Source organism: Mastigoproctus giganteus, chromosome 1 (genome assembly GCF_048544385.1).
Source record: "Mastigoproctus giganteus isolate SK-2022 chromosome 1, ASM4854438v1, whole genome shotgun sequence".
Taxonomy (NCBI): domain Eukaryota; kingdom Metazoa; phylum Arthropoda; class Arachnida; order Uropygi; family Thelyphonidae; genus Mastigoproctus; species Mastigoproctus giganteus.
The window spans coordinates 30,449,895-30,466,452 of record NC_143575.1 but is presented as its reverse complement, the minus strand read 5'-3'; the positions used below and the strand labels follow the sequence as shown (position 1 = coordinate 30,466,452).

Here is a 16,558-nt window from a genome sequence, read left to right as displayed (position 1 = left end):
GAAAGGATTCTAGTATTGTTGAAGTCCCATGCGTCACCACATTGGAATGCATATAGGGCTGTGTCAGATTTTAGGATTCTTCCATATTGTACATTTTTTTTACGTTCTTTAATCTGCAGTTGAGTCTTCTGTATGATTCTCCTATGTATGTACCCCAACACCTACAGTCTATTTTATAAACAGGACCTATAGGGTTGTTGGGGTTATTGGGCTTTGTTTTAGGATCCGCTTAACCAAGGCCATGGAATCGCTACCTTTCTTGAAAAAGGTAACGATTCCATGCATATGGTGGTTCTTCTATCCCGGTGTTGCGGTTGTGTGCAGGTCTTGGAGATGTTTTCTATTGTTAATAACCTGTAGAGAAAATCTATTCTTGAAGGCAAGCCTGGTTATTGTTTGGCGTTCTTGTTAGAGGTTTTCTTCTTTACAAATTCTGTATGCTCTGAGGACGAAGGATTTGAGCACACCGATTTTTAAGAAGGAATGGAAGGATTTGTAGTTTAAGATTATCTCAGCATCTGTAGGCTTCCAGTAAACTTCCATAAATAGCTCTGGGGGTTTTCTGGTGAACAGGAAAGGAAGGCTGCTGTTGTTTTCTATATCTTCTTTTTGAATTTGATCTTTTGATGATGGTTGAAAAGAGCTTCAAAAGTTTTTTGTAGGTATTCTGTTCCATGGCTCCAGATTGCTATTCAACACACCTACTGCAGAATTTTGTTTTTTTAGGTTAGTTTTCCAGGAATTATTCTAATTTTGACATAAATATTTCTGCCATGGAATGGAGAGAAGGCATTTCCCACGCTTAAGCCCAGAAAGTTACATGTAGAACCCTCTGTTAAATGAAAAACAGGGTTTTCCTATTGAAAGATCTACGAGATCTAATATTTCTGAAATTGGTAAGGGCCTTGGATATCCAAGATAGATGTGGCTGTCTGCTGCTTCAAGGAGGCATGTTTTGGCTTCCTCTAGAGGTATGGTGGTAAACTTCTTCTACATCTCATTTAATGGAGGGTTCTACATGCAACCTTCTGGCCTTAGCATGGGAATGTTCCCTACTACTTTTAGTAGAACAGTTGCAGTTCAAATAGGCCGGAAATGTTTTGCAGTTGTGAGTACCTGTATTTTAGGTAGGGGTCTAATAGTGCATTAATTTTACAACAGAGGGTATACATGTTTGTTTGCTTGTTATTTGGTTTTTAGTAGCATTAGCAACTAAGGCCATATTACTCCGGGATATGGGGTGGTCATTCCCTGACCTTTCCGCATCCTCCATATTTGGTGGTGATGGGCTCGAACTCCAGTCTAATCAAGAAGTGTGTGCTACACGCTGCTGCTCCTTCCCACCTGGCTACGGAGGCGCCTTGGGGGTATACATGTGAGAATGGCAATAAAAATGACTAGCAAAGGACTGATGACAAAAGGACTCTGGCATTCCATTATGAAGTGGGGTATTCCATCTGCACTTTCAGTCAATCGTTGCAATTAAATTAAGACAAAAAGCCAAGACAAGTTGTTATTTAATGATACAAATCAAAATAAGCCCTGGAAGTTGCTCCATGCTGTTCAGAAAAGTCATTTCACATGTCCTGTCCTATATTTGCAGAAGAGAAACTAGACTTTACAGTGAGTGAATGGCTTAGTTGGTATAAGAGTCTTTTTATTTTTATTATTTTTTTTTTATTTGTTAATTGTGGCATTAACACAGGTTAATGTCATGTATATTAATTGCTTGCTTTAGAGAAATCAATCCTGTCAACAATCCAGACACGTTTTACTTTTTTTTTTTTAGAAAATTTTTTTTAAATGATTAAGTTGTGGACTCCCTCCAGCTTCTCATCCCTGAAGTAATAGTAATTTTCTTTGATGTTCTATACGAGCTACCCAAATATTCTCGAAATTTGAATGTTGCACAGGAACTATGCCTAGTATGGACTTGTGACGCTAGGTAACACTGCATGCATCCTTTGTTAATCAGTGTGCCATGTGGTGTCAGGCTCGATAGAGTCATTGAATATTTATGGGCAGTGCTTTGGAGGTGTGTTTCACGTAGTTTGCGATTGTTGCTATGGCTGATGTGAGAGAGCAATGTTCTTGCTTCCAGTTTTATTTCCTTCTTAATGAACCCATAAGAAGTTGAAACAAGCTTTGGGTGACAATGCTTTAAGCTTTCGACCATTTTAAAAATGGTCGAATGTCGGCTGATAACGACAATCGCTCTGGGCATCCATCATTAAGCAACACTCCTAAAAATATTGCAAAAGTTCGGGCGACAATCCGGAAAACCGCAGGCAGACCATCCACAAGATTTGTGGCATTGTAGGACTATTGTATGGGATGTGTCAATGGATTTTGTCAGACGAGTTGAACATGAGAAGGATTGCGGCCAAGTTTGTGCCACGATTACTGAGTGAAGACCAAAAGCAGCATAGCATCGAAGTTAACAGAGATCTTCACGAAAGGGCCAGGAGTGATCAAACAGTTCTTTTCTACGGTTGTCACTGGTGAAGAGAGTTGGGTATATGGGTATGACCCAGAAACCAAGCAACAATCATGCCAGTGGAAGAGCCCATCTTCGCCCCGACAGAAGAAAACCCGATAAGTGAGGAGCAATGTGAAGTCCATGCTGATCTGTTTTTCGGACATTGACGGGATTATCCATAAGGTATAGGTCCCTCCTGGTCAGACCATCAACGCAAAATTCTACTGTGACGTCCAGAGGTGGTTAAGGGAAGCCATCAGGGGAAAATGTCCAGAGAAGTGTCGCACGAAGAACTGGGTCCATCATGACAACATGCGAGCCCACACATCTCTTGCTGTGGCAGTTTTTGGCATCCAACAACATGACAATAGTTCCCCCCCCATTTGCCAGACTTTGCCTCTCTTCCTCTTCCCAAGAATGAAAATCAAGCTGAAGGATCAAAGATTTGACAGTGTAGAGGATATCCAAACTGAATCACATGTGGTGCTAATCACTATGACAAAGGACTTTCAGGATGCATTCAAATCATGGGAGAAGCACTGGAATCTGTGTTTCCGCTCTCAAGGAGACTACTACTAAAGTGGCAAATAAGATCCAGGGTGAGTAATTTATTTTATAAATACATTTCAGGAACTTTTGGTTCACTATTATCAAACATATTTCAGGTATTAATGCTGCTGCTGCTGCACTGCAATTTTCAAAGTTTAATAATTTAAGAGAGCCATTTTTTAACAGAATATATTCTGTTAAAATATATTTTAAATAAATAAAGTAAATAACTTATATTAAGTAATATAATACAAATAACACACACCTTTATATCAGATATACTTCCACCAAGCACCATGCCAATTTCTCCTAAATCCTTCAACAAGTTATTTAACAGTTCTGTGGTCCTCTTCTTTTGATGCAAATTATTGTCTTTCATCTGTTGTAACTCATTGCGAAAAGAGTTCAAATGGGTCTATAAAAAGATGATTATTCTTAAGAATAACATTACACAAAATTTAATATAACAGAACAAAAATTTCACAATCTCACTAAAAATCCTAATACAATATCTCCAATCGGCGCCCTTAACTAGTTCCTGGAAAATCAGATAAACTGAAATCATGCTAAACAAGAAAAATTTTCCCATAAAAAAATAATAATATAAATATAGGGTTGTGTCCCCCAACTTACTTGGGATATTAATGAATTTGTAAAATGAGGAATATCTGGTAGCCTTAATAAAGAAACAATTGAAAACAAAAACATTTACTGATGTTTCTTGCTAGCATCACTAATATATTAGTACTTATATTTCAATGATTCCGACTCTTTCAAAATACAGGAGAATTCAAAACAATGAAATATCTGCACTGACACACTATGCACATAAACAAGGGTATACAAGCCATGCATATTTGCAGGACTCGACAACTGAGGACCAAATACTACAGAGACTTGTTTCATGTCCCACAATGGAAGTGTGATTTTTACTGGACCTGATGATAAAAGAATATATTTGTTAATTGCGTAATACAACAAACCTGTTTACTCTTCTGTAATGGCTGAATTTTTACACTTTCACCTTTTGCAACATAAGCACTATAGTTTCTTATAATAATTCTTGTCACTTTTTTTGAACATTAGCATCAAGAAGCTTTCAACTATCAACAGATACAGAAACAACAGAAACTTAGCAACAAATGCTAAGTCAGAATGTTTCTTCCGCTGAAAAGGTATTCCAGTTTCTGAAATATTACTGAAGTCGGTAGTGGAATAACAGATGGTAGATGAGGCCCCATCCCTCCGCACCACAACCCATAGTCAGAACTGATTGTCAGGACAATTTCAGACTGGGTATAATTGTTTTTAAATAGTTAAAACTAAACTTTCATTGCACTAGAATAAATATCTTCTTTAGTGCAGTGATTTTCAAACTTTTTTTCTGTGACCCACAGTAAGAAATACGTTTAACATCACGACCCAGTATACACATGCATGTATATATATATAACACATATGCAATGCTGGATGCAATCCACTAAAGTGATTTCATGACTCATTAATGGATCATGGTCTGCAGTTTGAAAAAACACCGCTTTATGCATAAAGAAATATCTGCTCTGCACATCTGGGGGGGGGGGGATTGGCATATTTCCTCTGAAGAATAATTTTCTTCATTCTCTCTCTCTCTCTCTCTTCCCAACTTTTAACTACAAAAAGAAGCAAATTCTGAAGTTAGGATAACTGATTTTTTCTGTATAAAGTAAAGATTTTTCTGTATAAACGAATTTGTGACCAAACAATATTTAGTAAAGTTATAAGCTTCGGCTCAGATAAAGCTAAATACATACAGCTAACAGACATTCACAATCAATAATGAAAACAGTATTGAATACACATCATGCTCTGGTATTATAAGATCATTTTCTAATGTAAAAACAAATCATTATTAGAACAGATACTTAAAAGTAGAACAGTTTCATATTTGAAGCAAGTTGCTTAATACAGATGTCTTTCTAATTGAAACTACAGAAGTTAAATAAAAGTTGTATTTTGCATACAACAAGGAAACCACGCATATTGATTTTCAATGTAATCCCCTTGTTTTTGTTATTTGGTTTTTAGGAGCATTAGCAACTAAGGCCGTATTGTTCCAGGAATATGCGGTGGTCATTCCCTGACCTTTCTGCATCCTCCGTATTTGGTGGTCACGGGCTCGAATTCTGGTCTAATCAAGAAGCGTATGTTACGCACTGCTGCTCCTTCCCACCTGGCTATGAACGCACCGATGTAATCCCCTCTTTCTAATGTTGCACTAAAGCCTGGATTTCCCAAAAAAAAGCAGTTCTGTGGTTAAAAACACATCACAGTATTTATCAATCATTGCTGTTTTTCCCCTCATCACCCCTTTATGATTGCAGAATACACTGATTAACACTATCCCAGCTGATGCTTGGGTTTGGACTTTCTTTGGTCATGATGAACCTGTATGGGACCACACTAAACTTGCACATTTCCCTTTTGGCATGTATAAACAGTGCCAAGAATTCATCTGAGACCACTGTGTGTTTTAAGAAGGCATCTCCATCACATGCTCTTCCTGTTCTAGAAACAAAGAATACACACACACATTAAGTCACCATTCCCTCAGTTCTGATGTTAAATGCTGAGGAATTCTTTAAGCACACACTATTCGAAAGTGCAACACCTTGCTAATAACAATGTGCTGAATTAACACTAATCTTGCACACCATGATAACTTCTTCAATAGTAATTCGTGATTTCCTCATATAAGTTCTTCCACTGCTACTATGACTGCTAATGTCATAACATGAGCATGCCCTAGTTGAGGGGAATCTTCAACACTTTCAATGCTCTTCTTAAATTTATTCACTCACTTGTAAACCTACTTCATACTGAGTCAACATTCTGCGATGAATTTCAGCAGGTTTTATTCCTTCTACACTTAAAAAATCAGATTATAGATTGCATCCCTACTGTGGTTCATGACTGCAATGGCGCCTTCTTGAACACTGAACGTTTCCAAATAATGTCAAGGAAATCATGTTGGTGGTCAGTGTTGCCTATAGACTTTGATCAATAACCTGACACAAGATTACAATTTTTGCATAATACTTATTTTATTTTTTAGGTTTTACAGTTTTCATTTGAATGAAACCTTTATACTATAAACTCTCATTTCAGATATAAAGCTAATCTTCTTTTACCAGAACTGGAAAAAAATTCAGCCCAAGAACAGATAGTGTAAGAATAAGATTTATTAGTGTGTAAACTGTGTTTGTGTGAACATTATTTTGTATTTCATTGTGTCATGGACTTTTAATAAAAAGCTTTTCTTATTATTGTTTCATTCAATATATAATTTGAATTATAAAATAAATTTTTTCTGTTTATACTCCGGCATGACAACCAAGTCAGTAGAATTTACAGTAAATCGTCAATACAAATATTTATCGTATTTAGTAGTCATGGGCTTAAACCCCGGTCCACTCAAGGATCGCGTGCTATGCACTCTCGCTCCTGACCACTGGGCTACATCAGGCCTGCAATTATAATGTGATCAATCTGAAATTTGTTTCAATATGAAACAAATTTCAGATTCAATTTATTCAAATTATAAATTGAATCTTTTTATCTTTACTTCATTGCTCTTATTATCAATCTCTTCCCCCCCCCCCTCCCCAAATACATGGTCACACCATACCATTTATTTATAAAAATATGTATAATTGTAATTGTAAAAAAATATTTATAATTGTAGCAATAAAATTAGAATATGAATTTTATCTAATTACACTTATAAATATTTTGTTTGCTCATAAGTGCAAACTTGAATTTGACCATGGGTCTAGCTCATGTGGCTGCTAAATATAGTGCTCTTCTTCTATTCTCTCTCTCAAAACTTTAAAGTAACAATTTTTAAGGCAGCAATTAATCAGTCCATTAATCCAGACAACATCTAAAGTTTCTTTAAGATGGAACTGAAGCAGGTTATTTTGAAAATCAAGCTTAAAGCACGTAAAGGTTTGCAAACTAAATTAGAGAAAGTGTGAATAATTTAGGAAAATCCTTCCACAGTTTTCATTCAAACAATATCATCATGGATCTCCCTTTCTGGGTGTGCCTGATAAAACCAACTGTATTCTCTTGCTTCAATATTAAATTTGTAATTTCTGTAAAAAATAATTAGCTCTATTGAGCTTACTAGCTTCTTCCTTGCTTCTGAAATAAAAGTGAATTTCATTAAATTGCCTACTGTCGGTTAATTTTAAATCTATTTTGCAGTTATACTACTTTTATTCCACTTTTTTAATGCTTCACATTTGTTAGTTGCTCTCTCTAAATTTGTGAATTCTATGGCATGGTTCAAAACTTTTATAACACTTATAATTGCTAATGATATGCTTCACTGCATCAAAAGAACAGAGCTTATTAAATTCAGCCTATTGGTTATGAAACAAACTAGAATTTGCAATTTAGTCTACAACAATGTCACAGACTCTTCTCTTCTAACTCTTATTCCATGGCACACTCCTTGTGAAAATTCTTATCTTCAATGGACATTCTCCTTGCCTCTTCTTAAAACAAAACTATTCATCTATGAGTTCAGTTCAAGACATGATACTAATTAATCTTCACAGGATTAATATTTTTCTTCCAAAAATTCATTCTGGAAGCTGAAGTGACTCGATGTGCTAAAATAACATTTTTTTTTCATTCTACTAGTCACTTATTATGCTAAATTAAATCTAACCAAGGGTATTTTAGCCAGTCAATTTTTAATATTATTATCCATATTTCATTACATTTTGTTCAAAGCTGTAAATAGTTGCATATTAACAATTGATTTGCATTCATTCATGTTAATTCTTATTTTATGCAGTGTTTCTCCATAGTAGTGAACTAGTGTTTATCACTATAATGTATGCATTACGCCAAATAAATAAATAAATAAATAAAAAGAAATTCAAGAAGTTTAGATAAATCAGACTATACATTTCTGTTCCCTTTAGAAACCTTCTATGGAAATAAAGTCCAGAAAAACATAAAACAAGTAATTTACATACTGCTAACTATCCTTACGTTTCTGCTTCTGCTGGAGAACTGTTAGCACAGCAAAAAAAACTTTTTTTAGTTATCCACTAGCATAGAAACAGTCTCCAGCAGAGGTTAGGACATTCAAACAAAAGGGTCTCCAAATGGAAAATATGAGTGATATTTATATCCAAATTACTAAAAATCCATTTGTCGAAATTCTAATTTCCTTTCTTTTCTGCATCATAATAGCAATTGCTCTGAATAAACTGTTATTTACTAAATATTTGATGTCTTCCTACTTAAGAACACCACTGAAGATAAGATACAGTACATCCAAAAGCCTATGCTCTCTACAATGTGGTCCCTCCACTTCATGTTCAATGCTTTTAATAAGCCTAAATTATTCATTAAAAGAACAAGCTAGGCTTACTTTCAAAAGTATCATTATTACACTATCAAAAATATCTCTGACAATTTAGCACTAGCATACCAAGAATTATGCCCTTTTACTTACTTAGCCCTCTTATGTCTGATGATAGGATTTGAAAATAACCCTAAAAATACATTAGAGTAATACCTTTTATATTCCCATGAAGAAGAAATATGCAATTATTTTTGACTCATTCAAAAGATACCAAAAATATTTATCTTACCATATTTTGGCTGAGTTCTTCACTAAGAAACATATTCTCTTTATTTTTGTTATCCACTTCTTGGGATTTCTGGTCATAGTTAACAGCTAATTCCTCTAATGCCTGAAGTACTTCTTTAACTTCTTCCTTTAGTGAATCATTTTCTTGCTGAATTCGAGACATTTCTGACTGATGAACATCATAATCTTTCTTTGTTGAAGATATTAGCTAAAAGGTAAAAAAATTATAACTCTTACAAACAGAAATCATATTCTTGTATCCCTTTCATTATTAAATAGGAGGGAAATGGAATTTACTCTAAATTTTACTAATTTGTAATAAGAGTAAATCTGACATTCAACAGTGCATGTGGATGTATCTTTGATGCCTTTAATTATGTAAACTCTAGAAGGAAGGAGATGAATCAGATTAGTCCATTCGATATCAATGGTTCGATTCTTGATGATTCTACTCAGGTAGCTAATAAAGTGAATGAGTATTTTGCATCTACATTTACACAGGAGGAATTCTGTAGGGAAGCAGGTGGGGGGGGCAGAAGCTTATAAAACTCTAACAGGGAGTTAAATGATTTTGTAATAACTGAGAGCAAAGTGGAGCAGAAATTGCCAAAGTTAAACATAAGGAAGGCACATGGGGTAGTAGTGGCATGTGATGCAAGAAAGCAAATGTATGAGCTTATGCAGCATCAGCCAAAAAAAAAAAAAAAAAAAAAAATCACACCATTCCCTCCAAATGCCTGTCCAGTTCCTCCTTAAATTTATTCAACCTATCAACTTCCACAACAACAGATGGAAGTTTGTTCCAGCAATTAACCACCCGCTGGCTAAAGGCAAATTTCCACACATCTATTCTACATCTGTCCTTTCTTAATTTGAATTTATGGCCCCTTAGGTTCGTAATCTGAACAAGTGGAAGGATCCCATCAGAATTCAGCGTGCTGAACCCATTCAAGGCCTTGAATGGGTTTTCTTCCTCTTGCCCAGATTCTGCACTTGAGGGGGCATAAATTCAAATTGGGGATAGATGGGATCTATCCAGTTATATTAAAGGAAGTAAGCAGGCCCTTAGCCATGATTATGAGGGCATCCTTGGACTCAGAGGAGGTCCTCACGGACTAGAGATGTGCAAATGTATTCACAATTCACAAAGGGGGGAGCAAAAGGTGACAAGAGTAATTACAGATCTGTTAGTTTAACTTCTGTTCCGGGGAAAATAATGGAGTCACTGGTTAAAGAAGCACTGCAGGATCATCTAGACAAAACTGCAGTTATAGTTCAGGCACAGCATGCATTTTTTAAGGGGAAGTCTTGTCTGACCAATTTGATTGGATACCATGATGTGGAACTGGATGCAAAAAATAACTTTGATATCATATACTTGGATTTTAGGAAAGCTTATGATACTGTTGCACATGGAAGACTACTGTACAAGTTGGAGCAGTATGCCCTTAAGCTCAAGTTGCTACAATACATAGAGTTCACTGGAAGAAGACAGAGGGGTAATCAATGTACACTGCTCTTCATGGACTAATGTCATTAGCTGAGTTACCCAGGGTTTTGTGTTGGACCCATTGTTGTTTTCAGCATTTATCAATGATACTGATGGTTTAATGTCAGGTTTAATATCAAAGTTTGCAGATGATACAAAGGTTGGTAGGATTGTTAATGACAGTAAGGATGGTACGCTACTGCAACAGGATCTAGAAAATTGAGCAGATGGGCTGGGAGGTGGCAACTGAAGTTTAACGTTGACAAATGCAAAGTACTGCATATGGGTAGCAGTAACCCCAGAATGAAAAAACCTGGGGGAAATTGTGCAGTCAGATATGAAGTTTTCTGAGCAGTGCAGACATGCTGCAAGAATAGCTCATTTGGTCTTTTCAATGATATATAGGAATTTTGCTAGCAGGGATAAGGAAGTGATTATCCCCTTGTATAAGGCAATGGTCAGGCCACACCTTGAGTACTGTACACAAGTCTGGAGGCCTCATTTTAAGAAAGATGTTGAGCTACTAAAATGAGTACAGAGAAGGGCAAAGAGATTAGTGAGTGGAACAAAGGGTTGCTGTTATAAAGATAGGCTGTTACTGTTACCAAGATAGGCTAAGTTCTGCAAATTGCAGCATCTGAAAACTAGCACCTGTGAGGTGATCTGATTGAGGTGTATAAGGCCTTGAATGGTTTTGAGCAAGCTCAAGGCTGAGGGATTTCTTCCTCTTGCCCAGATTCTGCACCTGAGGGAGCATAAATTCAAACTGGGGATAGACAGTTGTAGAACAGAAGTGCATAAATTTGCCTTTAGCTAGTGGGTGGTTGATTGCTGGAACAAACTTCCATCTGTCATTGTGGAAGTTGACAGCTTAAATAAATTCAAGGCTGAACTAGACAAACTTTTGGAGTGAATGGATGAGGAAGTCATATGAAAATTACATGACTGACTGACTCAATTTAAAGTAGATAAAGCACATTTATGGTTTGGTACTAATTCCAGTGAAAAATAAAGTATGCTAGCTGTCCTGTACGTATAAAAACAGAATCAATATCTGTATGCCGTGTCCATAAGCATACTAATGAGAAAATCATTACTGTGAAGGAAGAAAAATGTCATCATCACCCAAAGAAATTAGACTTTCAAGAGCAATGGAAAGATGATGATCATGTTATTCTTCAATGCAGAGGGGCTGCTGCTGCTTCTGCAGTTATTTCAAGGGTAGGCAACTTGCTGTGCAAGTTGCCTACCCTTGAAATAGTAAAGCTGTGCAAAATTTCGGTTCAAAATATGAGGCACTTGTGTTATGCAGAATAAATCAAAAAAAATTTCAAAATTTTAAGTGTAACTGTTGCCCAACGGTGAGACAGTAACACTTTTGGCAGAGAATGCAAAACGTTTGGTGTCCAGGCTCAAAAACGTTCCCATTTTTTACAATGCGGTCTAAAACTGGCACCAAAAATTTGTAGCAACAAATTTAAGCAAGACTTTTGAAAGTCATAACTTTGAAATAAAAACCTTTGGTACCTTCTTCTTTAAACATTCCACTTACCACCTGCATGAATTCAGCCTAACTAAATATCAGCTCTTATACTTGTTTTCTGGCTGAGATATTTTCCTCCAAAGACTGATTCAAAATTTGAAGTCAAATTTGACCTATCTTAAGGGGCAAATATCTTAATGTGAGACACCTTCAATTCTCTTGTTTTTTCCACCACTGAAAAGAGCAGATTTTCAGCTACAAGGATCATGGTTTATCTGTTTTGTGTCTTTGCACTTAAGGCCTTAAAATTAAGCCTAAACATCAAATAGTTTTATGTGTGGTATTGTTATTTTGCGAGATCATTTTTGTTGCAGAACACTTCTTTAATCCTGCCTAATGTTTAGAATAATCTAGAAATAGAGTATATTCTAGAATTCTAGAATATTCCAGAGAAATATCCAAGAATTATAGAATATTCTAGAATCCAAAAAAAAAAAAAAAAAAAAAAAACACTGCTGAACATTCTAGAACTCTGGAATATTCTAGAATCATACAAAAAAAGTATAAATAGCTGATAATATTTGAACCATGCCGTTATTAACGTGTTTTATCTTCGTGATGATCAGTTTGTTTATTTGTTCCTCTATTTTTTATTGTTTGACTGTAATAAAGTTAATTCAGTTTTCATTGCTTGCAGAAATGTCCACTTATTAGTCAGCATGAAAGCCATGGAATCAGAAGATTTTGCTGGGGATAAGCTAGACTCATGCACCATCAGTCATATGGAAATTCTAAATGTCGTGTGATATCCTATACACACAAAACTGGGTTCAAATTATTTAAAGAATTTGAATTTGAAGAACAACAGTCTTTTGTCTACATGTTTGTCTAAATGTTGTCAAAAGCTTTGCTTTTGACAACATTTGAATTTTTGCAGTGTTCATGTTGCAATCCTTTCCAGAAGAAAAATCATATGGTGGAAAAAAGTTTACAACCAATTGATTTGTCAATTGCAGACTACCTGAAAGACCTAACAAAGGTAGACATAAAGCCAGGCCAGAAGCTATGCCCATCTTGCCAAAAAGAGTAACAGCCGAAAAGCAGCCACAGGAACATCAACTTCATCTGGATCAGACCATGATGACAAAATGCATGTGACTGAAAGCTTGAACACAAGTCTGATGGCTATTGGTATTTTTCCTCTGAAATTTCAGCAAATGGCTAAGAGAGACTCACAAGGCTATGCCAAAAGGAAGGCTAGTCAAGTACAAGATGTAACTGCCAGTAAAATTGCATCTATTGGTGGCTTGGATCCAAATGACATCATGGAGCCAAGTGCAAGTCATCAGTGTGGAAACTACTTAGATTATAATGAGCTGCTGAAAGAAAAGGTGATGGTATCAAGTCATTCAGAAATACTTCAAATATTAACACTAGCTCCAGTTAGTTGGTCCATAAAGAAAACAATGGAAGAGTTTAGTGTCTCAAAAAGAATGGTCAAGAAAGCTAGAAAACTTAAAGCAGAAGGATGGCCATACCTGGAAAAAAGCAAGGAAAAAAGCTTTCTGAGCAAGTAAAGCAAAAGGTGATGGAATTTTTTGAAGATGATGAATTTAGTAGGATATGCCCTGGAAAGGAAGATTACGTTTCCATTAGAAATGCAGATGGAATAAAAATGCAAATGTGACTACTACCTTGAAGGAAATGTTTAACTTATCAAGATATAAATGGATCTAACATTGGATTTTCTAATTTTGTGAACTTCGACCCAAGTGGTGTGTCACAGTTGGTGCACCAGGAACACATTCTGTATGTGTATGCACAATCCATCAAAATGTCAAGTTAATGCTAGCAGCAAGTCCTGTTGAATGTGATTACAAAGTTCTCACTGGTAAAACAGTCTATGATTTGGAATCAAAAGATTGTATGCTCCATCGGTGTGAAAAATGTCCAGGAACAGATGAATTAAAGTTTCTAGAGAATATTTTTAAAAACAATGAACCAGAAAATATTATTGAATTCAAGCAATGGATACACACTGGCCACAAAGCAATTAACAACAGAAGATTTTACTGAAGAGTTGAGTACAAAGATATTTAACCTTTCCTGTCATCACTACATTGCTAAACATCAAAGCCACCATTTGAAGTCAACAAAAAAACAGCCTAATGACAGGAGAATTGGTCATCTTGATGATTTTGCAGAAAATTATTCATTTGTTGTGCAAGATGCTGTTCAAAAGGTTTCACTGAGAGAATAGCCAGGCTATATTACATTCATTTGTCATTTATTACAAGGATGTTGAACTTCAGAATACAAGTTTCTCCATAAAGTAGTAATATCAACTGCATATAGTAGAAATAGCATGAAGTAGTAATATCAACCATCAATGAAAAATTCCAGTCCATTACAAAGCAGGGATTCAATATCTTCACACTAACTTGCTTATTTCATATTGTATTCTGTTTTAAATAAATTTTATTGCAGCTATAACTTCTTTCAAGCTTAGAAACAAATAGAACATCATCTTTATGCTTGGAATCCTGAATAAAGACCACTTTTCTGGCTTGGGAACTTGCACTAAAGAAACTCATGCAATTTCTTTTCTTGCCATTTGCACCCCCATTATAAAAAATACAGATCTTTTTGTGCATTGGCAATATATCCTTTCTCCTTAAACTAAAGGGCAGAGTAATTGCAGAAAATTTCACTCTTGTAAATGCAATAGTTCTGTCCTTATTGAAATGTGAAACTTCACCATCAAGTAAGTATGCAAATATTATGTGGAAAATATAAAATGTTTAAGGCCATTTTTTAGGAATTAAGTAGCAAGACTCAAAACCATGATTCTTGTTGCTTAAAACCTGCTCTTTCCAATGGTAGCAAAAACAAGAGAATTGAAAGTGTTGCACATTAAGATATTTGCCCCTAAAGATAAGTCAAATTGAGTCTATCTTTGAAGGAAAATATCTCAGTCAGCAAACAAGTATAAGAGCTCAAATTTAGTAAGACTGAATTCATGCAGATGTTAAATTAAATGCCCAAAAAAGAAGGTACCACAGGTTTTTATTTCAAAGTTATTCAAACGTCTTGCTTAAATTTGTTGCGACAAATTTTGGTGCCAGTTTTAGACCACATTGTAAAAAATGAAGGTTTTTCAGAGCTCTACCTCTCAATGTTGTGCAACAGTAACACTTAAAACTTTGAAATTTTTTTGTGATTTGCTCTGCATAACACAAGTGACCTCCACAAAAAAGGTGCTGGTGCCTCAAGCATACCATATTTTGAACTGAATTTTTGCACAGCTTCTTTGGAAACCTATTTAAACATCTACACCAAATTTCAACAAAATTGAAGATAGTCCAGCAGGGACCATCTTCAAAATTAGGCCACTTGACATGGAATCACCCACATGGATGATGAAGTGAAGAAGCCCCTCACACAATGGCACCAACAGGCACTAAAAGACTTTTATGAACAGGGTATAAAATATTTGGTGTACAGATGAGATAACTGCCTAACATGATGGAGATGTGTTTTAAAAATAAAGTACCATTTTCTTGTAATTTCTTTGACTCACCCCTTGTATTTGTGTGAAAAATATTAAAATTTCAGTGAATTAAATTTAATTAAATGAAAGGAATCGTATGAATAATTTTATTTAAAAAAAATTTGAATGCCAGTTTACTTAAACCACTCACAAACATATTCAGCCAACCTAGATTAATATATTTATTTGTTATTGTTTATACATTCATATTTATATACTCTGTGAACACATCTAAGTCCTTGATATTAACAATAACCATTTATAATCAATTTAATTATAAATTGTTTTGGGTAACATTCAATAAACTACTGAAACAAACTCATCTTCATTCCTTCAGTGTAAAAATTACCCCAAAAAATTCCTCTATCCAAACTAAATCACAATGGATACTCAGACAATTTAACAGTTATAATCTGGCTGTCCTCTATAACAGTGCTTCTGAAACTATCTGTGGTGAAGGACCAGTTTCTTTTATTTTCAATCTGTCGCAGACCGGTACTCTTGTAAAATACAAGTCGTGGTGGACCAGTAACAGATGAATTGTTGGGGACTGGTAATGTCTGCAACCAATTTCCAATTTATTGTGGACTGGTAACAAACAGTTCGCAGATCGGTGCAGGTCCACAGACCACACTTTGAGTAGCACTGCTCTAGACGACCAAAATAAGGTATGGGCACTACATGTTATTTGTACTGCTTGTTTGAATGGATTACATGCCCAGATGAATAAGAGGAAAAAGTTAATGCTATTTGCCATACCCATTTAAATGGAGGGAGCCAAAACATCATGATGATCACTGTTACTTTTGTAGGGCAGATGCAACTGGATGCTCAGTGAGGGATAAGCACAAGACTTATCCAAACTTGGATTCAATGATGAGCCCAAACCTTCATGATGACAGTATGCCAATTCCAGTATCTCCACAGCAGGGACTAGAATCTTTAGAAAACAAAATGGAATGTGATGAAGATGCAAGTGGTAGGGACCTGAGAACTTCAGCTGATGAAAGGCATTGGAGTCAGAGCTGTTTACCCAGGATGATTCAAACGATCTTGGAGATCTAGCCTTCTCCAAAAATAAAGCTGAACTTCTCCCCTCATGAGTAAAGCAGCAACGCTTGTCAAAGTGTCTACAATCAAAAAATAAAAGAAGTTTTGGTAGTATTCTTTACAGTAAATGATGTGCTCCTGCTGCCATGATACACTCAATGGCCAAAATATTAGAAACTTACAACTGACATCATCAGATAATTAAACATATGATATGCAAATGTAAGTTGTCAAAGGGTATGACCACAAGTTCCTTGGTATCAGATAAACACTACATGCTTTCCTGGACTTCTCAATTGATCTGG

At 35.6% G+C, this 16,558-nt stretch overlaps 1 protein-coding gene across 3 annotated transcripts in view; it reads right to left on the bottom strand.

The window, feature by feature from the left end:
• LOC150090678 (kinesin heavy chain-like) overlaps window positions 1–16,558 on the bottom strand; it is a 400,102-nt gene that overhangs the window by 168,783 nt on the left and 214,761 nt on the right. For all 3 annotated transcript variants that reach the window (XM_090372178.1, XM_090372181.1, XM_090372188.1), the window contains exons 13-14: window positions 8,683–8,889; window positions 3,294–3,443 (exon numbers count right to left, since the gene is read on the bottom strand). In XM_090372178.1, coding sequence (XP_090228304.1) covers window positions 3,294–3,443; window positions 8,683–8,889 — 357 coding nt within the window. The remainder of the gene's footprint in view (window positions 1–3,293; window positions 3,444–8,682; window positions 8,890–16,558) is intronic.